This window comes from Nicotiana sylvestris, chromosome 8, assembly GCF_000393655.2.
Source record: "Nicotiana sylvestris chromosome 8, ASM39365v2, whole genome shotgun sequence".
Lineage (NCBI taxonomy): Eukaryota > Viridiplantae > Streptophyta > Magnoliopsida > Solanales > Solanaceae > Nicotiana > Nicotiana sylvestris.
Genome location: NC_091064.1, coordinates 15,684,433 through 15,708,292, shown reverse-complemented (window position 1 = coordinate 15,708,292; position 23,860 = coordinate 15,684,433). Strand labels below are relative to the sequence as shown.

General features: G+C 33.3%; 3 protein-coding genes across 5 annotated transcripts; 2 read left to right on the top strand and 1 right to left on the bottom strand.

Moving 5' to 3' along the window:
* Positions 1-1,208: 1,208 nt before the first annotated feature.
* LOC104229285 (uncharacterized) lies at positions 1,209-5,898 on the top strand. The gene is made up of 4 exons (XM_009781906.2): positions 1,209-1,624; positions 3,667-3,801; positions 5,128-5,214; positions 5,544-5,898. Exons 1-4 carry the CDS (start codon positions 1,424-1,426, stop codon positions 5,700-5,702), a joined length of 582 nt encoding a protein of 193 aa, XP_009780208.1. The 5' UTR covers positions 1,209-1,423; the 3' UTR covers positions 5,703-5,898.
* A 2,168-nt stretch (positions 5,899-8,066) lies between these two features.
* LOC104229283 (transcription factor VOZ1-like) lies at positions 8,067-13,096 on the top strand. 3 transcript variants are annotated; one of them, XM_009781903.2, is made up of 5 exons: positions 8,067-8,315; positions 9,055-9,316; positions 9,893-10,027; positions 11,572-12,088; positions 12,180-13,096. In XM_009781903.2, exons 2-5 carry the CDS (start codon positions 9,089-9,091, stop codon positions 12,731-12,733), a joined length of 1,434 nt encoding a protein of 477 aa, XP_009780205.1. In that variant the 5' UTR covers positions 8,067-8,315; positions 9,055-9,088; the 3' UTR covers positions 12,734-13,096. The 3 variants fall into 3 exon arrangements, with proteins under 3 accessions (XP_009780205.1, XP_009780206.1, XP_009780207.1); XM_009781904.2 differs by lacking the exon at positions 8,067-8,315 and adding an exon at positions 8,450-8,537; XM_009781905.2 differs by lacking the exon at positions 8,067-8,315 and adding an exon at positions 8,451-8,523.
* Positions 13,097-14,927: 1,831 nt separating this feature from the next.
* Positions 14,928-18,137, bottom strand: LOC104229282 (transcription elongation factor 1 homolog). Its single transcript, XM_009781902.2, has 6 exons — positions 18,014-18,137; positions 17,864-17,908; positions 16,556-16,679; positions 16,076-16,146; positions 15,595-15,616; positions 14,928-15,394 (listed from the first exon to the last, which is right to left on the bottom strand). Exons 3-6 carry the CDS (start codon positions 16,666-16,668, stop codon positions 15,310-15,312), a joined length of 291 nt encoding a protein of 96 aa, XP_009780204.1. The 5' UTR covers positions 16,669-16,679; positions 17,864-17,908; positions 18,014-18,137; the 3' UTR covers positions 14,928-15,309.
* Positions 18,138-23,860: the final 5,723 nt, after the last annotated feature.

Below are 23,860 nucleotides of genomic sequence, written 5' to 3'. Positions count from 1 at the left end.
GTCACGTGGCAACTGACCTCAAAGTTATCACGTTACACATAAATGATTTCATTTGGGGGGGGGAGAGAGGGGGAGGGTTTGTTGAATTATAATACGTAGACTTCAAAACAGTCGTTCGCTAATTCGAAGGAGTCAACCAATCGGAATAATTATATATTACCTACAAATAATATAGTGGGATAATAACACTTTTTGGTCCCTTAGTTATTCTCGTAAATTCTAGTTTTAATTTGTGTGATATGACTTGGCATATTTAACCTTCAATTAATTACACTATTTACTTTTGGTCCCTTTATGTATGAATAAGTTTTTACCTGAATTATTTTTAAAATTATATTATTGTCAAATATGGAGTAAAAATATGAGTGTAACATAACACATGAGTAATTAAATGGCAGAACCGTTAATAATTATGATAAATAAATGAATATTAACAAGCAAAGGGACCAAAAGTACACATTTCAATTAATTAAAGGTTAAATATGCTTAATCAGATACCACAAGGACTAAAATCAAAATCGAGAAATAACCGAGAAACTAAAAAATATTACTCTATTTAGACCAATTTATTTGACACTTTTTTCTTTTTTAGTAAGTTCAAAAAAAAAAAATTACATATTTTTATATTTAGTAGCAATTCAACTTTAAATTTCCCTTTTTACCTTTTAATGAGATTATTTCTAGTCATACAAATTTTGGTGATTTATTTTAGACCATAAATTTCAAAAATCTTCTTTTATTTCTTAAACTTCAATAGTCAAATACATTCACAAAAATTGAGTCGAAAGGAGTATTATAGCATGTTTGGCCAAGCTTCTTCAAGCCAAAAGAACTTTTTTTCTTCAAAACAAAAGTTTATTTTTTTCAAAGCTGAAGTGTTTGTACAAGTTTTAGAGGAAAAAAAGTATTTTTGAGTAGAAACAGAAGCAGTTTTGGAGGAGCAGAAAAAAATAGCTTATCTCTAAAAGTAATTTTTTGAAAAACACTTCTAAGAAAAATATACTTAGAAGCGATTTTTGAAAGTTTGGCCAAACACTAATTGCTGCTCAGAAATATTTTTCAAATAAATTAACCAAACATAAACGGATGCTCACCAAAGCACTTTTAAAAAAAAAAAATACTTTTGGTAACTTGGCCAAACAAACTAATTAAATAATTTGACCCTAATATTAATGCATTTCCTCCTAACTGCCTTTTACAATTTACACACAGACATCATCATCCAAAAAACCACTTACGAATTTCCACAACTAACCTGCCGCACAAGTTGGTGGAAAAGGAACCCTTCCTCACAAGCATTTAGCTTCTTCATCAAGAAAATGAACCTTCCGCTTCTTGGTCAATATCTTAGTTCTCAACAAACAAATAATCAGATATAAATACAAAAAATTTCTTCGAAATGATAGTCTTTACTTTTTAATTGATGTCATTAAAATACCCAGATCAAGCAATTAGCGGGACAGTAACAAAGCAGAGAACTCAAAAACCGAAAGTGATGGTTCTCCCATTATTGAAGTTAGGGACACTTGCTTTAAAAACTTTAAGCAAACCCATTGCAGCTAGGCTCAAGAAAGAGGCTGGCTTGCACCCCAAGTTCCGTCATTTGATCATCAGCATTGCCCAGGTATTAATAATCCCAATATCTTATAAACCCTTCAATTATATCATTGTGTTACTATAAATGTTTTATTTTTCTTTCCTGTTATGATTCGAGTTTTGTTTATCTTTGTTATTTGTGTTACTGTATTTTTGTTGGGTTGATGACTGGATGAATCATGTAAATTTCAAACTAGTTGATGTCGATTATATGAATTATTTGGATTCAATCATCATTAAACCATTTTAAAAGTAACCTATCACAATCCTTGTTCTCAGGGTGGGTTTTGTTATGGTCCATTGCAAGGTATGAGACTCGAGTACCATATCGGTATTACAATATGCCCGATGTGAGGTTTATATAGTTCTCTCACCTCAATAGCTAGCTTTTGGGCGTGGTTCTCCCTAGTTTGTATCAGGTTCATCTGAACCCAATATCTTTAAATATTAAAAATGCACTAAATAAGCAAATAATAAAATTTCAAACCTAATTAAATTAAATGGGCAAATGGTAGAATCACGAAGTCGAACCCATAATGTTCTTTGGCCAGTCTTGGGTCTATTGTGGTTTGCGACACTCAAATAGGAGGAGTTGAGTCAATGATTGTGTGTGAATTTTATTTTGTCTTATCGTAATTCCAATTCTGGTTTGTCCAATTACATTCTTGTGGTCTTTGTCTTGGTTGGTCTTGAGTTGCTCACCAATCAAGGAATTGTATATTTTAAAAGAGCTCAAAATGTAGGCCACATGTCTCGGGTGCGAGCCATGAGAAAGGAGTCACTTTTGGTTGGAAGTGCTTTATCGCCAAATTGGTACTTCCTACCATGAATCTGGAGTAGTCTGCCCCCAAAGCAGGTACCGGACACCGGGTAGGAAATAAATAAAATAAAATAAAAATGTCGAAGAATTATGGAATTTGCTGTTAAATTGGTGAGAACTTGTCGATTCTAGTTTTGTTCCAATGTGACATTCATTTATTTGTTGAAGAATTGTTGGGGGACTTTACCACCTTTTGTTGGTTGTGATCCACATTTGGCTTTGCCAAAAGGTTGGATCATTTTATTTCCTGTATTGGTAGGAGATAGCAGGTAACTGAGTCGAAAACTCGAGTTGCACAAAAGCAAAGAAAAAAGATTGGATTGTTTTAGAGGGCTCAATGTATCAATACTTGGAAGATTTTCTTGCACAGGTCAACCAAGAGGATATTTTTGTTCCCTGTCATCATAACCTCTCCGTGTAGCTATGAGTCAAGTTGCATAATGAAAGGGATTTTTGGAGAGGGTATAAGTTCCTCGTTTTTTAATTTGATAGTACGATTACTGGATACAAGTGCTAGTTTAGAAGAGTGTGTCCATTTCCTAAAGCTGGGTGGCTGCTCTTTGCTGGAGCCGTACATTGAGAAATGGTCTCAAATTGACAAGAACAGAGATGTGCTGATTTTCAAATGTTGGCAAGTCTCTGCTCAAGTGTTAGTAGTATAGAGACATAAAATTGCAATAAGTCGCTGCAAGAGTGCAAATCTTGTTGTTGTACAAGGGCATGATTGCTCTGTTAGAAAGACTACCTGCTTCTTATAACATACTTACAAGTGACTGCTACAAATTTTATATGGAATAAAATGTAAAAACAAAATGTGATCTAGACATTGACAAGAATGTATTAACATATTGATAACAAACTGTGACTAGCAGATACTTGGTTTGACATCACAAGTGTGATGGTCACTTTTGAAGACTATTGTGTGTCCAAAGGTGCTAGCGGTATCTCCATTAAGGGACTCTTATGTTTTAGATGATTTTACTGAATAAGTCTCATATTTGTGGTTAATTCTGGCTTGTATTATTGTTCATGAGTTTGTCTGCAATTGTTTACATGCACTCTTGCATCACTCTCTGAATATTTTCTAGATATGTTTCAATACATATGCCCATATCTTGTTTCAGATGTGAATACTCTAGTAGCCTTCACTCTTTCAGAAAGTTATTCTCCACTTCTGCTTTTACTTTGACTTGTTAAGAGTTTCTCTTAATATAGATAATTTTTTTCATTACATCCATTGCTGAAACCAGGCGAATCACCGAATGACAACAACCATGCAAAGACGGCTTTATGGCCATGCAACTGATGTTGGAATACGACCTTTGAATGAAGAGAAAGCGGTTCAAGCAGCTGTTGATCTTCTGGGGGAATTTTTTGTTTTCTCGGTATTGTTTATTTTCCCACTCGATTTTTGCAATAATATTTGCAAAGTTAGCTATCCTGATTCTTATCTATTACATGTTAATTGTTGTGAGAGCGCAGACAAGCTTTGCTAAGCATCGAATGATACAAATTTTAAGCATGTAAAACTTGATATGTTCTCCCTAGTTACCCCAAAAAGAAAAAAAGGAACATGTTATGTTATCTTTGTCAATTAAAGAAAAATCCATGATTTCCAGACTAGCATTCATTTGATTTTTTTTTTTTTTTTTTTAAATAATCCACTTAAGTCTCAAAGTCCATGATCATTAACATTTATCTGCCATAAGTGCGAGAATAGCCTAGTCCAATACAACCACTAAATCCTTCTCTGTAGAAGTCCGCTGACACATAATACACAAGCTTATAGCACTTGTCTTCCATTGATGTGTGCGACTTGCCTAGACCAACATGACTTCTAAATCTTTTTCTGTACAACTTCCCTAATGTTGATTCTACCAGAAAGCCACTGCTAGTAAAGAAGGCAGAAAGAGCCATGAGACAAGTACCACCTTGTTTAGGAAATTCTCATATCTCAATATACATAGCAAGCTTCGTGCATGTGCACAATATCTGAGTCTTGATAATTATAGAATTATTGCTTTGGCTAATTTGCTTCGAAGAAATTAAAGTCTCAGCAACCTGTGATGGCAATACGGGTTTGAAGGTCAGAGTTGCCTCTGCTATTTCATGCATTTGACAATATTTAGATTCTCTACATTGCGTTCTTGCAACATTTATTTTCTTATGGATAAAGCTATTGAAAGGCCCTTTGACAGAGAACTCCTTTAATTCCAAAATAACATATGCAATAGACATTTGACAATCGGATAGTGCAGTAGCCAAATATATGTCAGTGGAGGAAGATACGAGAAGGCTTGGGAAGTTTTTAGGATTGGTTTTGGGTGTTTTTTGAAGTATTAACATTTTAATGAATGATCGGATTTGTCTACTTGCTTACTCAAAAAATATTTGTTCAATGACCGCATTAAGTTCTTGAAAAGAATAAGCCGCAAGTCCTGACAATTGTGATGTCTTGTACTTGCTGGCACAGTAAGATTTGTCACAAGGGTAATAGTTGCCACCTTATGACTAGGAGGTTGCAATTTTTTTTGTCTATTTCTGTTCAGGGCATCCAACCACACACATGACCAATCTCTAAGGGCATCATTTCTATGTCTTCAATCTCTTGAGACTTGTAGCCAACTTTAACCCTTGAAATGTGACCTGCCTTCCATCTACTTCTAGCGCATCTTCTAATCTTTGTGCAACTTTTGCAATTTGGTGAACAGGTCGCAGTTGCTGCTCTTGCATTTGAGGTGCAGAGAAGTGCTCGGTCAGAGGCTAAGAAGGAGGAACTTCGTAGGCAAGAAATGGAGGTAGTCCTCTCATATTCTTCTTATTCTCGTCTTGGCAAACTCTATAGTATGCTTTATCTATTATCCAAAATATGTACTTTGTCATCTCTCCTTTTTTGTGTTTTAAATTCTATCTAAATCTGACTGCCTTGGATGACGACAACGTGCATTAGTCTGTTGATTTATCTCTACAAATTTAAGAGGGGTGGTATTCAATAGAACTATGTTCATTTTATGTTCTACCTAAGCAGAAATTCGAAAAGTTTCTTATTTCGCGTAAGAACATGCAAACCATTTATCCTAGATATATGTGTTCAAGTTATATCTCAGTTCAAACGGGTGTATTTCAGAAATTGAGGCAACGAGATGAAGCATTGGAAAAGGAGATGGAGGGCCTCAAAAGCAAAATTCAAGAACTAGAACAGCTAGCAAGGGAAAAGGGACTTGCTGGTATGTTCAATCTCAGACATCCTCATGTTAAAGAAGGCAAGACAGCAACACCAGCATGATCTGTTTGCTCAGTTTTGGCTAACAATAGGAATCATATTGTTCCCTTTCATTCTTTAGATCAAAGTCCTATTTGACTATTTCAAGTAAAGCGCGGCCTAAGCTTCTTGTCTGCTCACTGTAAATAAAGTTGAATTTTGAACTAGCCACTGTTGTTAAGAATATTAGATGTTGAAGGGCGACCATTTTAGAGCTTCATTTGTTCCACTCCATGTTAAATTTGGTGAAAGTAGCCTAAATTTTGCTGTGCAACCTTCGTTTTGTGCCATGTTCTACTTAATTTACATTCATCCACCTGACCAAATAGAAAAGTTGCTGCTTGATGGCACACACTTAAGAAACTTATCATTTGTTTATAGAATGAAAACTTTTGAAATATGGGGAATTCGGAGCAGGGGCGAAGCTACACTTTGGTAAGGTGGTCAATTGACCACCCTTTGTCGGAAAATTACACTGCGTATATAGGTAAAATATCATGTTTTAGAGATACGTAACATATATTGAACACCCCTTGTCGGGATTTTTTTTTTACTTCTTTCAATTTTGAACGTCCTTGAGAAAATTTCTGGTTTCACTATTGATTCGGAGTGATCGCTTCAACCAGCATCTGATGTTGATACTAGTGAAAAGTATGTTCAGATGCTCCTTATCTGCAAAAATTATTATAGATTGCAAATATCAGTATTGATCCTTTTGTACAGTTCAATACCAAAGGGGAGCATCAAGAATTGACTATAGGGAATCTTGAAAATGATAATGGAGTGTACCCTTTATGCCTTCCTTGCCTTGTTCTTTCTCTTTTAATTTATTCACCCACAAAAATGCCTTTCTGCTGATGGATCTGGATGCTGCTCATAAAGGCTTCATATTCTAATTTGGGTGACAAAAGTGACCAATCCCTCAGTTCCACATCATCAAAAAAAGCCCTATTCTGCACTTGGTTCTTGATGAGAAGTGTCATGAGAATCAATTTTCTTTGATTTAGTGATATTGCAGCCCTTCAAGATTGCGAAAAGGGAGTCTTGGAGCAATGATAAAGTTGTCTCTGTGACTTATAGGTCACGGATTCAAACCGTGAAAATAACAACTAATATTTGTATTATAGTAGGTTGTCTACATCACACCCACCCCTAGTGGGTGCGGCCCTTCCCAGACCTTGTGTGAATACAAAATACTTTGTGCACCGTACAGCCCTTCTAGATTGCATTTAAAACAACTTGCAAAACTTATTCCCTTACATATAATAAGGCTGTGTCAAGGAATCTGTCCAACTTGGTATCAGACATTTTACTAATTTGATTGATAGAGGCCTTCTTTTGTTTATCCAGGAGAAAGATGAAAGAAACTTAATCAGAATCGGTGTTTACATTAAATTATATCAATTCACGATAGTTAAGTGATAAATTGATGGAAAAATACGTATTAGTTAATCATTGTTAAGCAATGAACACCTATGTAAAAAAATGTATCATTCATTTATTAATTTGGTGTAAATGTATGTACGTTATTTTTTGAGGCAAATAGGTTGTCATCTGTGTTAAGAAAGGAATTGACATTCCAATAACAGGAGTAAGAATCTACCATGATATTGTAGACCTCAAACTTCATATTGGGAACAAGATTCTAATTTTGTGATTTTTGTCCTTAGTCCTTACCCCTAGTCAATGTAACTCTATTTCAGCGTCCCCCCGCGGGGGGGGGGGGGGCAATGTCCTTTTGCCTGCCATACCTTAACTAATCTATTCTTATGTTTCCCTTTATACAGGAAAAGATCAGCCTATTTTTAGAACTAATTATCATCAAAATATATAGTATCAATACAAATTTTAGTATAAGACATGAGTTATTAAATAGTTACCTATTCATGTGATAAGGATGAGGAAACAATTAAGGGGTGCAGTAAAATTCTTGGAATCTTACTTTATCAAAGGTTTCGGGCTCGAAACTTAAAAATAAAATACATACATATATAATTTTTAGAAAGTGTCTTATTTTTTTTAGTAGGTCTAAGTGGCATGAATCTAAATTAATAGTGTGTGGCCGTCAAATATTTGATTTAAATAGCTGAGGGGAGCTAGGAGGCGCAATTGCTTCTCAACTCCCCGGGTAAGTGTAAGGTATGCGTACACTCTATCCTTTTCAAACTTCACTTATAGAATTTTACTGGGTCGTTGTTGTTGAGTTAGGAGACGCAAGGGATTCTTTTGAAAAGGAAAATTATACGGTATAACAAGATCAAATATATATATATATATATATTAAAATCCTTCAATGAAAATATTCCTTTAAATGTTTTTGTTTAAACTTTTTTTTTTAAAAAAAAGGAGGAGGGTGGGTATAAAAGGAAATTCAAAAAAGCAAAGCATATATCCTCTCCTCTCATGCTTTTGCCGCGTACGCATGAATTGTCATCAGATTGTTGTTTTTTATTCTTTAGGTATTTGATACAAACCACTAACCAGTCTTCTGCTTCTAGTTGTAAGTTGTAACGCACACAAATCTCATATCAAAATTCCAACAAATTATAGAAAGAGGAGAGCAGTTTCACTCTCTTTACCCTTTTCTATCTTCACTTACATTCGTTCGTTTCTTCTCTACCCACGAACCGCTAGCAGGTATTACCCCCCCCCCCCCCGGGTAACACCCATTTCCATTTTTATTCTGCTTTTTGTGCTTTATATATTCATAATTTGAGTAGAATCTGATGCTGCAATTGCTTTTTAATTCCAAAAATTAGGGGTTTGTAAGTTGTTTTTTCCACATCGAGATCGTGTAGCTTTCTGGGATGTTTAGTAGGATCGAGTTTTCTTGCTCATTTTGAAGGTTTTATTACTTGGGTACTCGTTCATTACTGATTTTGGGCTTTTTTTGGAATTTTTGTTTGTGATGGGGTATAGTCATAATTGGGCTCCTCTTTGTGCTTGTGGGAAATATTGGGTTCTTATAAGAAATTAATGTTTGAATTTTAGTACTGCATTTGATCGGAGACAGATCCAGGATTTGAACTTCATGGTTCTGGATTCTAGGACAGCAACCTCAAATGCTAGTTACTGGGTTCTTAATTTGATTTATGTGCATATTTAGTAAATTTCTTAACACATAGTATACAGGATTTGGGCCGAAGCTACTAGGTTCTGCCGAACCCATATCTTAAAGCCTACATCCGCCCCTACAGTTGATTGTGAATTTTGGTTTTTTTTTCCGCTTGAGGTATTGGTTTTCTAACAGGAAATTCGTAGCGATATCTTGTTTGTTAGCTTTGGCTTAGGTTTTGTGCTGGATATGTATTTTAAGAGAAAATGCGAAACATAATAGGATGTTTAGAGCTAAGTATTTACTTGTTGTTTTTTGCAGGTGAGGAGTTGAGGGTATTGTTCTGTTTGATTGGATGAGGAAGGTTTCGAAGAGGGGTGCGTGCAAGTCTGCATCGCACCAGCTCTTCAAGGACAGGGCAAAGAACCGTGTCGATGATCTGCAGGGTGTTTTAACTAATCTACAATCTGCAAGGAAAGAAAGCCGTAGTTATGATGTTGGGTTGCTTGAAGAGCAAGTCCACCAGATGCTGCGCGAATGGAAAGCTGAGCTCAATGAGCCATCCCCGGCTTCTTCTTTGCAGGCAAGAACAAACACTTTTGTCCATTTTAGCTCCGAGCACACCAAGAGCTTTTACACCTTTGTACCTGTCCATCATGTGCACATTACAACCACAATAACGACGCCTCAGTCCTAAACGAGTTGGGTCGGCTATATGAATCCTCACTGACCGTATTTCTTCATTTAAATTCATCTTAGGGCAACGTTATACAAAATAAAAACAAAAATAGAAAGTACTTGAAGTTCACTGGATTTTACTCTTATACAGGTGTGCGCATCGCCAAGAAATTCTTTTTGCAAGTTGACATGTCTTCTTATATGTAAGCTGTGTTTTTAATGATGTTGTGTCTTGACACATGCTTGAGCACATGGTTATAGAAAATTTAGGTTTATAGGGAGTGCAGATCAGTCTCACTGTGTTAATCAAAAGACAGTGTTTATGAGTATAGTAGGCTATGTGTGAACTTATGTTTCCTGTCTTCGTTTGTGGTTGATTCGTTAAAGTAAACGTGATATTGTTAAGTAGGCTTCTGTCTTCAAGTATTGGTGGTATAGAGATATACAATTACGGGTTTTACATTCATGGGTGACTTTGCAGGGAGGAAGCCTTGTTTCATCATCAGACATCTATAGACTGTTACTTGGTGAGGAAGAAGATGATGCGACCAGTCCATTAGCTGCGCCTAAGCCTGAGCCTGATGCTCAAAAAGTTAGTGTTACTGGTTTTCAAGAGGTATGCATATTACTTAGTAATTTCATCTTGTGCATATGCTGGACTCTTCTGATTGGTATCATCTTGTGTAAGAGTGATCTTTTGTAGATTAGTTTGAGGATGAGTGGATTGATGTTTGATGTACAGAACTTGGTAATTATGAGGTTGCTGCTTCTCCTTGGGTAACCTTTCACTATTGATAAATTCTTTATATATTGACTGGGAGAGATAATACTTGGTTCTTGGATGCTTCTCCAGATTGCTCTTAATATATATGTTAAAAAATTCCCCAGCAGTAGCTGGATCTTTCTTCCATGCCCTTTTGCTCTAAGAAGTTTCACCACCTCACTGGATATCACTTACAGCCACATTGTGCTTCGCGATGATATATCCAGCTAATCTTGGATTTGGAAATCCTTTCCTTCATATATATCAATCAATCAACTATTTTTCAACCCAAACTAGTTGGTCTCTTGTATGATTCCTCTATATCCATTACGTGCTATTCTGGCTCTTTCCATTATAATACTTACTTGTCTTTTAAGGCAACTTGGAGACAGAGAAGCTAGGGATATTCTAAATGTCAAACTTATCTTACACTGAGTTGGCAAAACCGGGTGCAGTTTAAGTGTTACAATCAGTGTTTTTATAAGCGAAAAACCCACAAAGATACATGTTTCTTGGGGTTTGACGTGAAAAGTGAAAAGTAAAGCGCATGCATTTTTGAAGTAAAGTGCACAACTAATGAATTTTAAAAACATCTAAACTCATATGTATTTAGTACCATAATAATCAAATTGCAATTTACATAACTAATTTCAGCGTTCAGTGTATTATAATATTGATATTGAGCTTGCTTCGCTTCGCTTCATCGCTTTAAGCGACAAGGCGATGACTTTTAATTACATTGCTACTAATAACTAATCCTTAATATCAACTTCTTGGTATTGCCTATATGAATCCTTCTATATTTGTGTTGCGTTGTGGTTTTTAGGTGACTTTGCATTGCTTCCGAGCGATTGTGGGTCTTTTAACGCAATATTCCTTCATATGATTTTTGGTCTATCTCGTCATCCGTAGCATGTTTAATCATCATAGCGTCACACTTACAGACCAGCGGATAATGGATATGATCTTTTGTAATCTTGTCCTTTTTCTTATGTCTGGACTTCCATCTTAACATTTATATTTTTAAAATGCTCATCTTGGAGATATGTGGGCCCTCTAAGCCCCGACATTCCCTCGTAAGTAATATTGCTGGTCTTGTAGCCCTTATATAGATGTCTGTCATGACTGTTATCTTGCTTGAAGCTCTCTTAATGCCGTTGTTGGTCCAATCTTTTCTGATCTTTCCCCGTAACCATTATCCTCTACTTCATGTTTTTCATTTATGTAAATAGTCTCCTGACCCTCTTTTCAGATAGTTTTTCTTGTCTCTCCTTTTTTGGTTGATTTCTAAGAAGTGAAGATTAGGCTTTTTGCAATTTTTTGTTTTTTCTGCTAGTGTAGCTAGCCTGTTAAGTGATCAATTAGTTCTTACCTGTTAAGCGATTTGTTTGCCGTAGGGTTTCAATGCAACTCAGGTGCTGCAGGAGCAAGGTTTCCACTTGGTTGATCAATGCAAAGGCTTGCCTTTAGTGGTTAACAATGCGGGAATTAACAATCTTGGCATTGCAACCCATTTGGATTACCATTCTTTTGATTTGCATCAAGAATACGATCAGCAGTACTTACCTGGATTTGATGCTCTAAATCTTTGCCTAGAGGATGCTTTGCCTCCTATTCATATTAGTCCTCCAGCCTCTGCTTTCCTGGGGCCGAAATGTGCACTCTGGGATTGCCCCCGACCTGCGATGGGGTCAGACTGGTGTCAGAAGTCTCAAGACTACTGCAGTGACTATCATGCTTCTCTTGCACCTAATGAAGGTTATCCTGGGAGGCCTCCAGTTGTTCGGCCAATGGGTATCGGCTTAAAGGATAACTTGCTTTTTCAAGCTCTTGGTGCAAAAGCACATGGAAAAGATGTTGGTGTTCCTGAGTGTGAGGGTGCTGCCACGGCAAAATCCCCCTGGAATGCACCCGGTAAGAGTGCTGTGGCATTTCTGTATTCTCATTGCCGGATTTTCTTTACTTGTAAAATCTGATATCGGTTGGTTTGCTTATGCTTCTGCAGAGCTCTTTGATCTTAAAGTTGTTGAAGGTGAAACAATTAGGGAGTGGCTTTTCTTTGATAAGCCTCGAAGAGCGTTTGAAAGTGGAAACAGAAAGCAGAGGTCATTGCCGGATTATAATGGACGGGGTTGGCACGAGTCAAGGAAGCAAATGATGAATGAATTTGGAGGGCTGAAAAGATCCTACTACATGGATCCACAACCGATGAAAAATCTGGAATGGCATCTTTACGAGTATGAGATCAACAAGTACGATGCATGTGCCTTGTACAGATTGGAACTGAAGCTTGTTGATGGGAAAAAGATCCCCAAAGGGAAGGTAACCAATGTATCAGTTTCTGATTTGCAAAAGCAAATGGGAAGACTTACTGCTGAATTTCCTTTGGACAACAAGCGAACTGTGAAAGGCAGAGCAAAGGCTGCCAATTTGAAGAATGTGGGAAACATTCAAGCTGCTCCAATTCCAATGGTTCCATCTTGTGAAGGGTTTGATTATGGGACTGGCGAACCTTATGACTATCTTGTAGATGATCTGGATGGCTACTTCATAACCTAATTAGATACACGCATCAATGCTTTTCAAACAAGAGGCATTTCGCCTATGTATTATACTCCAGTTTCATCTTAGACTCAAAAATCATGGTGGTGGCCAAGTTGCTCGGCTTCTGCTTACTTATTTAGTCGGGGTCAACCGCATGCCTCCCATTTCCATGGCCTTATGGTCAATATTTCATTGTCATCTGAGACGCGGTCTCATCTAATTATGGAGCACATTTTACTGCTTGAAAATGAAAACCCAATTTACTTGGTCTTCTCATTTACATATTTTGGAGCCAAGTTGACACTAAATGTATTGATGTTATAGTGTCATATTTGGTGACCATATGTAATGGTAATTTGTATTGGTCATCTTCTTCAAGATCTGCTGTTACATTGTAGTTATGATTTAATAGGATGGCAATCAGACTCTCTGAAAACCATCTAAGCACCTCTACATAAAAGAGAGGCTCTTGTTCAATTTTTTTGGCAACTATGCAGGTAGGCACACACTCAAATGGAAAGAGATTCTCCTTTTAACCTAGACAGAACTTTATTTAGTTCGAAATAAATTATGTGATTTCTTTCCAGTAGTTTGAGTCTTAGTGGACGGAGTTATCAGATACTTGTGTTGTGGAGGTAGAGAGGCTGGCGGTTTGCGATAGACTCTCGGCACCCAAACATTATGTGTATGCAGTGTATATTTGATGTTATTAAAATGTAGGTAGTTAGATAAATAGATTTCTGAAAAAGAAAGAGAACTCTTCTTTACTCATAAAAGAAAGGAAATAGATGATAGTGTACTTACAACTAAATGAGGTTTTAGAAAAGGTGAAGGAATGGTTTACCGTTCTATAGATGATGATGGCTACATTTGAAGATGGTGTTTGAAGTAGAAGACAATTCGTTTTCTTTTTCTTCTGAAAACAACACCGATGTCTAGATTTTAAATTCTAATATTAATCCATATATATTTGATTTTACGCCTATCTTGAATGGTTATTTGGTTAGCTTTATAACCATGTTCAGCATAAGAGTTTGGTCTAATCTTAGTCCTTGTACTGGACTTTTTTTTGTCCTTGTATAGGACTTTGGCAGTGCATAAGCTCGTTTGGTTGCTGGTTAGAGTTATGCAGGCATTAGTAATGTATGTAGGAATTAATTATGCATGAACTAGTTATGTAGGGATTAGTTATACAGAATTTTGTTATGCATGATTTAATTAGGAAGGGATTAGTTGTGTAAGGATTAGTAATGCATGGATTAAAAATTTATAGATTGTAATGTACATATTATTTTTTGTTAAATATTTACTTTATTTTAATTGTAAAATGTATAATTTAAAATAAATATGAGGGCTTTGGTCAATTGATTGCTTAATCCACACATTACTAATACATGTATTAGTTATTCCACATTCTACCTTGCATAAATAATACATAGATTTAGGGCTCGTTTGGTTGGAATACGATTTATACCGATATAAATTATGCCGGTTTAAGTTATATTGGGATAAGTTATGCTGAGATTAGTTATGCTGGGATTATTGTTTATTCATTGTTTGGTATGTTGTATTAAGAATGACAATTGCATAATTTCTAAGCAAAAGGTATAAGTTATACCGGTGCTAATTACCCCACCTTCTATAAGGTATAAGTTATCCCAGTGTTAAAATTAACACCGAAATAACTTATATCTAATTTGCTAACCAAACAGAATATTAAGGTGGTATTAAATTTTTATCCACTCTTATACCTCATACCAAACGACTCTCTTAATGTACAACTTATCCATGTATTACTTACACCCCCGATGAAAAAAGCAACCAAACATAACACTAGTTTGTTATGCTGACTTTTGTCCAAAGTTACTAAAAGCTAGTAGGAGTACTAAACATGGTACTGGTTATGTTACTCCTAATACATGAATAATTAACCCTGTAACCAGCTACCAAACGACTCAAGCTTCTAATACTACTGCTAAATGATTGCAAAAGTTAGATTTTAGGGTTCAAACTTTTTCAGTCGGGCTATTAATATGCTAAGCCTGTTTCTTGCAAATTTCCTTCAATACACTCCCTTCATTATTTGTTAAGCCTGTTGTTCAAAGATATAGGGGAATCTGACTATAAGCTACAAATAATTAATTCTCGTTTCAAACGGTCATGTTACGTTGTTTCTATCCCCACTCGTAGAATTTTACTAGGTTGTTGATTGTTTCTTTAAAAAGATTATTTATTCACATATATAAGGAACATTTCAGAAGCGGTATCCATTTACATCCCTTACTAAGGGTAATGAAGGGCTTAACATGTACCTAGGCATCATGTAATAGGAGGAATAAACCACCTACTTGACATTAGGTTCCCATAATTGCAGGAGCAAAACATAAACAAGATAGCAACTGACTCTGTTTCAAACTATTTGGACATAGAAAGCCTCTTAAATGAAGCTACTTATTGAACTCCAGAGGCCTGGATAAGTTTAGGTTCTTCTTAGGCAGTGCGACGGAATAATTGCTAGAACTGAAGTCATAGCTTAAGGCAGCTTTGAGTCATTTCTGGCTACTCAACAGTCTGCACATTCTTGAAGCAGATCATTCATTAGGATCTAACTTGTAGGAAACATCATCTTCTTCGTAGTTGTTGACTCGTTCACACTCGTCAATCCATTCACTGTATCTGAGAAGAGGAAAGAATAACAGAAGCCGATTTAGAATTTACAGTAAGTCTCGTGCGAATTTAGTATAATAATATGTACTACTTAAAATGGTTCAACTCTATATAATTTCAAGCTGAAGGTAGAGCGGGTTGCCACACCCACGGCTAACATACTACATCCACCACTGAAAGAAATCAAAGGCCAGGTTAGGTGCACTTACATATCAATAGGCTCTGTTAGTGCTGCAAGGAGAAAAACACAAATTGTTAGCCAACCCAGTACATCCAAACAAAAATTTCCGACATAAATTGAATGTTCAATTTGTTAGGAAGCTATACTTATGTGTGCAGGTCTTAAATGAGACATTAAAAGGATAAAGATTAAGACAAATGAAGGCAAAGAGCAACATCTTTTGCCAACATAAACTCAGTATAACATAAGCACATACAATTTGCAGTTTATCTCACAGAAAGCAGATCCTTCAGTTCACAGTCTGTAAGTAAACTTGAAGATACTCATTCATTAAACACATCGATAAAGTCTTATAAGTTAGTCCCGATTCTCTGACTAAGTTTTCATGGAAGTAGTAGGTTACTAGTTATATTTTTCAGCCCAGTGATTTTAATCATCTAATCAAGTAACATAACAAAACATAAGCATAAATAAATTAAGAGATACACGAGAAACCAAATGTGATATACCAGTGACTGTGGTGCTGAAGCTCTCTTGGCAGATCCTGCAATTCGCCTCGCCAATCAAGTTTTTCATATCACTGAATATCAGGAAAGACAAACTTGTCATAAGAATGAGCAAAAAGCAATCAAAAGATATATTAATTGCTGATCAAGAATGAGAAGTAATGCATGTTTTTCATGATCAGTTGAATTTTTTTAAATACACCGAGAGATGCAACTGAACACTTCCATGTAAAAACTAGCAGGTACGGCATTTATAAAGCTGGATGATAAAATGTATTCCACTCCTTACATTTATTTATTGATTTTTTGGCTGTTGGAAGAAGGGGGAAGGGAATGACATAATCTAAAGGGACTATTTTAGGAGTTACCATCTGCATCTAACAATGTCTAAAGTGGTGAGCAGGTGCAGAGGGAAAAGCTCAATCTATCCCATGCCTACACAAGAAAAAACTTGGACATGAGAGTGCTTTAAAATTAACTTACATGCGACATTCCACGCTGGTGCCATGACTACAGAAAGGACAGCTGAAAACAGTATCAAGTTTGTCCATCCTCTTCTTTGGAGGTGGCTTTGACTTTGACTTCCTCTTTCCCATAGCTCAAGTTACTGTAAAGTGCATTCAAAAACACAAGTCAGCTGCAAGAAGTCAAAAACAAATTACTAACAAGAAGTGTGAGCACTCAGCTATTCAATATCCCATCTTAATTAATTCCCTTTGATCGACCAAACAATGAGTTTTTAAGTTACTATAGCTCATTGCACCGAGATAGCAGCAGAAACCTAACACAGTGCTATATTTGCAAAGAAATAGTTATATATCCAGAGTGATTTCACACATAAAACATGTCCATGCTTGTGTTGAGAGTTCTAGCTTAGAGTTATAATTGCAAGTATAAATTTGCTCCATATTCCCTGAATGCAAGTTGAAAACTACACTAATTGAGACTTTGAAGAACATTCGACTTTTCAATAATCCTACAGCAAGACATTGGAAAAAGTGCAACGGAATGACTCAAATTGTTGAACCACATTTTGAAGCCTTGTTAGAATTTCCTTTAATTAAATCAGGTACCAGGAAATAAGCTTTCGGGAACCAAATTACAGTGGAGAGAAAAAAAATGCCAGGTGATTTCTTCTCATTTGTTTAAGCCTTGAGGGACAATGTTACCCCGGTACCTATATCGGTGGCAGCAAGTATCCAGAGGAATAGTAAAGATGTGCGCAAGCTGCCTAGACACTACCGTCATTAAAAGAAATGAAGCTTTTGGGAACCGGACTAAGACATGAAATTCCAAGCATGTGCATAGTAGTAAACAATTGCTTCAAAGTTAGATAAAAAGTTTGTTCAGCAACATCAAGATGTCCTCTTTGAGCAATTTACAGCTGAAATTTGGTCCCCAGTACTTAGTGAAACAAAAACAAATCAACAGATTTTTCAAGAAAAGATTTATTAGAAATAAAGGGTACTTTGGAATGACAACAAAGGGTTAATTCAGTATCTAAAGGCAGTGGATACACCTCTTAACACACAGACACACACACAGAGTCGAACACAGAGACACAGGAACATACAAACACACACAGAGACCTCTTAACACACACACACACACAGAGAGATTGTGCGCGAACACACCCACACCACCCCCCGCGCGCACAGACACATAATTTTCTTTCAAGTTTTCTATATTACATATATGCTAGATCGACAAATTCAATGATTATATGCAAATCGGGAGGTAAAGGGAAAATTAAAAAATTGTTTTTATTAGAAATCGGAAGAGAAATTAAACCTGAAATCGATTGAACAGCTGATATAAAAATCGCCTTTTTCTGATCTGCAATTAAAATTGAATCTTTATTCTCAAAATAAATCATAAAAAGTTGAAATTGAAATTGACATTGAAATTCGATAAAAGGATTATAGAGAAATTGGGAATTACCGCTGTCGACTCGAAACCCTTGACCTCAAAGAAGCTAAAAAGCAGTCATCAATTTATGGCATCAAAGGCCTTTTATCACAAACATAATATATAGTGTATATATATATATATATATATATATATATATAATAGTATATATTTTTACTACCTTCTCACTTTCTTTGTTCTTTTCTTTTTTCTCTTTTTTGAAATGAAAGATAGAATTTGAATAAGTGGTTTGAATAACAGTACAAGAATTGTATAGGATGCATAATGTTCACCAAATTATTGAGAAACTAGTAAATATATCATGAAATTGTCCAAAAGATCAATCACACATTTAAAATATATGGCAAACCTAATAGTGAACGTAAATTTTGATGTATATCTACCGCTCTAAATGCACGCGATGTGTTGAAAAGTTAAAAATAAGTAAATAAGTTTTATGCCGGGAATAATTTATCAAAGGCAGCTCAACAATGTTGGAGGCCTAAAGACAAACTGTAATAAGAGGTTTTAAACTTTTGCTTAAAGTTTATTCTTTTTATTTTTTGGGATGCAATTTAATCTTGACGATGTAAACCCATTTAATCTTTGTTGAAACATTACTAACTTTTGATAAGATTTTATTAAGTTTAAGTTTAATTTTTTTTACATGACCGTCAACATAATTTACTATATATCATTGCCTCCCAAAGTAATAATCATGTGAGAATTTGTATTTATAAAGATAATAAACAAATCAACTATAATTTTTAACGATATAATTAGCTTGAAACGTACCTACAGACCTTGAAAAAAAAATATCTTACTAAGTAAGAGTTGTAAATAAATTTTGTTCAAGTTGGAGTGAGATGAACTAAAAAGTAAATGCAAATTTCATTGTCTTTCACTTTTATTACAATTTTCTCAACCAACTACAAAAAAAGATCACATAATAAATACAATAAATATTTAAATTACATATAAAAAGAGTAGCTTTTGGGGTCTCAATTTTGGAGGCCTAAAGAGGCCACTTTATTGGCTTGGGGTTAAGACGCCTGTGGAAATAATTCTTGAAAGTAGCAGATTTTCATTTAATAAATTATATGCAACGTAAATTCGAATTAATTGGACCAAAGCATACCAAAAATACTGAATGATTAAAACAAAAAAGATAAACGTATTCCATTCTTTTTTCTTTTTGATTTGATGCACTGTCTTGATAATACAATTATTCCATCTTGATGTTTTACCCCCGTCCTCACATAGCGGTATAACCATACAAATTCAATAGCACCCGCCTGGCAATACTCCTTTCAAACTCAACATTGATGGTTCAGCCCACTTAGCTACAAGACTGGGCGGGATTAGTGGTGTCATACGTGACTCCACAGGTAACTAGCTCATCGGCTTTTCGGGACATCACATCTCTCACGGGAGTGTTGAAATTGAATTACGTGCGCTATATCATGGTTTGCAATTGGCTTATAACCATGGATGCAAGCCTCCCGAAGTGAACCTAGACGCTCAAATAATAATTAATATATTACAGACCTCGCATCCGCTTTATGCTAATCTTATACATGATTGCAGGTTTTTGCTCGAGCAGCTAGATGATCCTATCATACGTTACACATACAGGGATCAAAACAAAGTAGCTTATTTACTAGCAAAATATGGTTGCCATATGAATAATACTACTGGCATCACTGTTTTTGTACAATCTTAGCTTGCTTTTTCTACAACCAGCTTTGAAGAATGATCGCTCAGGCACACTTTTTGCCAGAAGGGTTAAACCACAAGCTCTTCAGCACACAACCTGTTCACAAAATCCTCTTAGCCAACCTTTTGTATTTCAAGAAATATGAATATTAATAGTAATTCCCTTAGATCCCCTTTTGTAACGACCCATCACTGGGTTGCCCCTTTAGGTTAGTTTCTATGCTTTCAAATGCTCCATGTACTACTCTAGTTTAAATTAATATATAGTAGTAGTTATCCCTTGATCCCAAATAAAAAAACAATTATTCTACAGAGAGCTCACCTTCCTAGACAGGATTTACTTTCCATTTTGTTTAGTAAGTATTTTGATTTCCTCAATTTATGGGCCAAATGGTAGTTAGTAAACGTGTCTCCTTTTTAATTTTTGATAATCCAATTATTATGCATACATTAGTATTAGTACTCGCGCGATGTACGGATATAAACCATGTCAAATTGTGATGTAGATTGTTTGAATCATTTGCAAATAACTTTATAATCTAAACCTTCTAGATAAAAATTATATAATCATTAGATATAAATTAAAAATTAGGACATGAAATTATTACTCAAATTTCGTAGTGGACAACCCTTTTTTTCTTTTTTATATTTGTAACAACCTAATCCATTGATTTTAGTACTTGCTTTTCGTTTCGCTGTCAGTATTAAAGAATACTAAGCATGTCATGTTGTGATCTGTCTTGTTTGAGCACATTGTAATGTTGAATTAGTCTAAAATATTAATGCATAAGTTCTTTGATTATTATGTTCAAGTTTGCTTATAATTATTTTTGTATTCATGAAGTTAAATTTTCTTTATTTTTTTAGTTTTAAGACAAACATTTAAGTTTTAATTTTCATAAGTAAATTACCTACATTAGAAAATTATTTTGTATTTTTAAATTTTTATTTATTATCAATTTTATTTTTCTTAAATAAGACTTCAATTTCGTGAAATTATCCATAGTTCGAGCATTCTCATCATAATTTTAAGTACTTTCTGATCAATTTCAAATAGTCCTTCTCTTTCATTTCTAATAGCAAATTTTTAACTATTGTCTTTGATTTTGCTATTTTTTTAATCTAATATATCGTCTTATTACGTTTTATATGGCTTTTCAGTAACTTAATTGTAACTTCATTTAATATCATTATCCACTATTATACTTTAATATAATATAGATAAATATATAATTTCTTTAATCTTAAGATAAATAAATAAAAATGTAGCTCGAAATTTTTATATTAATTAAATTTGTTAATAATATTTTAAAGTACTATATATTTACTTTATTTTAATTTCTAAACTTATGTTTTATAAATATTCTCACATTATCTCTAATTTGTTTTTATTATTCAATATTTTTATTTTATGATTTATCTATTATACTTGAGTTATATGTACTTATCCAAATTATGGCCTTTCTTATCATAATATAAAAAAAAATTCATCTTAAATTTAAATAAGTTTTATCCGTTTTACTCTAAGATAAAAAAAATTATTTTTATTTTATTTTATTTTATCTATTTATTCCTTATTTTTATATTATTCAATACGTAATATAATTGCATTGTCATGTGGCTTTTCATTAGCTTGTTTGAATTTAATATCTATTTCGACCACACTCGTACTAATATAATATATAAAAATTAAAAAATATTTCGATAATAACTTTGACTTTATTCTTCATAATTCAAAATATGATTTTTCTTATCATATTTAAAAAAAATAAATTTCATATCAAATTCAAAATAATTCTTATCTTTATATTTTCTAAATTGGACTGCATTTTCAAAAATTATGGTATGCTTTCGAACTTAAACTAACTGCACTCAATTCAGATATTAATCATAGAAAAATATTTTCTTAATTATTTGAACACATTATATCTAAATGCTTTAGTAATATTTTCATTGTCATTTTATTTCTTTATGTAGTATTTTCAAAAATAAAAAAATTATGAAATAAAAGAAAACTTATCATGTTGATAGTGAATAACAATTAAATAGAAATCCTTATTATTGGAAAGCTTTCAAAATCTATTTAGTATAAAATTGTGAGTTAATCTTAATTGATTTTCATCATAAATTAAATTTGATCAAATCTAATTTGTCTTAATCCTTATTAGATTTTCTAAATCTACTTAGATTATATTTTAAAAGTTTCAAGTGGCAATTTCTCAATATGCCACTTAGCTTAAACTCATGTTTCACTACCATTCTTTTAATATAACATAGATATAGAAATTTAGAGGAAAAATTCCAAAGTGATATACTTTTATCTTCAATTTTTTCCCTCAATTAAAATATTTATATTTCACTTCAAATTCAGAATTTTCTATATTGATTCTATTTTTTATCTTTTACTAATTCGAATTCAATTTTATATCAAAATTCAAATTATTTAAGTTTAATTCAGATTTTCTTAACTTTCAATATAATATATTTATTACATTCATTTTACTATGAAATTTTACATAACTATTTCATCTAGTGTTTAATCTAATAGTAGACAAAAAATGTGCATATGCTCATACTTTATAATTCGCCTAAATCTTAAGATTTTTTTCGTCCTTGAAGTTTTCTTTTCCAATTGAAAATTTTGGATTTTGATTTGTTTAGTTTTTCAATTCAAAGGATTAGATAAGATTTGAGTGTATTTGGTCTAACAAAATAATAAAGAGAGAATATTAAGATTATTATTATTATAAATAACAAAATAATACACAAATCAAAACACATATATCGTAATGCATATGTAGTTATTTCAAACTTAAATTTTCATTCTCCTTTATTTTTAATATATAAGTATTGAGTTTTAATTTAATTTTTAAATTCTCTCTATCTATTTAATTATTTTTATGACTATCCTTATTAGATCCCTGAATTACAGGCAAAATTTAAAAGTGATTACTTTTAATTCACAGGAAAAAAGTTTTTTCAATTCAAAATTTGTTGTCTTTCATTTCAAATTCATAAGTTTCTATATTAGTTCTATTTTTTTATATTTTATTAATTTGAATTCGATATTTTTATCCAAATTCAAATTATTTAATTTTAATTCAAGTTTCTAATCTTTTAATTTAATATATTTATTACATTTATTTTACAGCGTAAAACTTGATTTGAACTACTTTAGAAAAGATGTGGATTTTGATTAAAGATTACTTGCATTAATCAAAATTGAAATTTAATTTTTTTATCCAATTTCAAATTATTTAATTCTAATTCAGATTTTCTTATATTTCAATTTCATATATTAATTACATTATTTTACTATAAAATTTTATATAATTATTTTATCTAGTGTTTAATAATAGATAAAAAAAGTGCATATGCTCGTACTTTATAATTCGCCAAAATCTCAAGATTTTTTTCATCCTTGAAGTTTTCTTTTCTAGTTCAAAAGACTGTTGTTGTTGCTGCTGTTACTACTATTACTGATGTTGTTGTTGTTGCTGCTACTACTACTACTATTGCTCCTGCTACTAAACATATAGCTTAACGGATATTTAGTTATTTCAAGCTTAAATTTTTATTCTTCTTTATTTTTAATATAAAATATTGACCAATAATTTTATTTTTAAATTCTCTTTACCTATTTGTACGTGTGTAATATTTTTATAACAATCTTATTATATCCAAGAATTTAGAGGTAAAATTTAGAAGTGATATAATTTTATCTTTCAGAAAAAAGCTTTCTCAATTCAAATTTTCTTATCTTTCATTTCAAATTCATAAGTTTCTATATTAGTTTTACTTTTTATCTTTTACTAATTTCAATCTTTTTATCAAAATTCGAATTATTAATTTTAATTCAAATTTTCTTATCTTTCAATTTAATAGCTATTGGGTAAATCTTTGTCTTACCACCTTTATATATTTTATTTTATATTTTTTGTCATATGATATTTCGCAGAAAAAGTTCTATCTAGACTATATAAATTAGTTGAATAAAGTTTTAATCATGGCTAATACATAATACATAACCAATAGAATACTTATAACATATTCATTACCTGATAAAACAATTTTTTCCCGCACGAAATTTAATATTTTGCTTGTGTTCAGCTATAATGTAAACTCCCAAATAACGTCTTTCTTTGTTCTGGCTTACAAATGCAG

Excerpts from the sequence above, each read along its gene's own strand:
- LOC104229282 (XM_009781902.2), bottom strand. The coding sequence starts at position 16,668 with ATGGGAAAGAGGAAGTCAAAGTCAAAGCCACCTCCAAAGAAGAGGATG. Across the intron at positions 15,617-16,075 it reads CTTCAGCACCACAGTCACTG|CACTAACAGAGCCTATTGAT; the intron begins GTATATCACATT and ends TTCTCCTTGCAG. Across the intron at positions 15,395-15,594 it reads CTAACAGAGCCTATTGATAT|ATACAGTGAATGGATTGACG; the intron begins GTAAGTGCACCT and ends TCCTCTTCTCAG.
- LOC104229285 (XM_009781906.2), top strand. The coding sequence starts at position 1,424 with ATGTCATTAAAATACCCAGATCAAGCAATTAGCGGGACAGTAACAAAG. Across the intron at positions 1,625-3,666 it reads TGATCATCAGCATTGCCCAG|GCGAATCACCGAATGACAAC; the intron begins GTATTAATAATC and ends TGCTGAAACCAG. Across the intron at positions 3,802-5,127 it reads GGGAATTTTTTGTTTTCTCG|GTCGCAGTTGCTGCTCTTGC; the intron begins GTATTGTTTATT and ends TTTGGTGAACAG.
- LOC104229283 (XM_009781903.2), top strand. The coding sequence starts at position 9,089 with ATGAGGAAGGTTTCGAAGAGGGGTGCGTGCAAGTCTGCATCGCACCAG. Across the intron at positions 9,317-9,892 it reads CCCCGGCTTCTTCTTTGCAG|GGAGGAAGCCTTGTTTCATC; the intron begins GCAAGAACAAAC and ends GTGACTTTGCAG. Across the intron at positions 12,089-12,179 it reads ATCCCCCTGGAATGCACCCG|AGCTCTTTGATCTTAAAGTT; the intron begins GTAAGAGTGCTG and ends ATGCTTCTGCAG.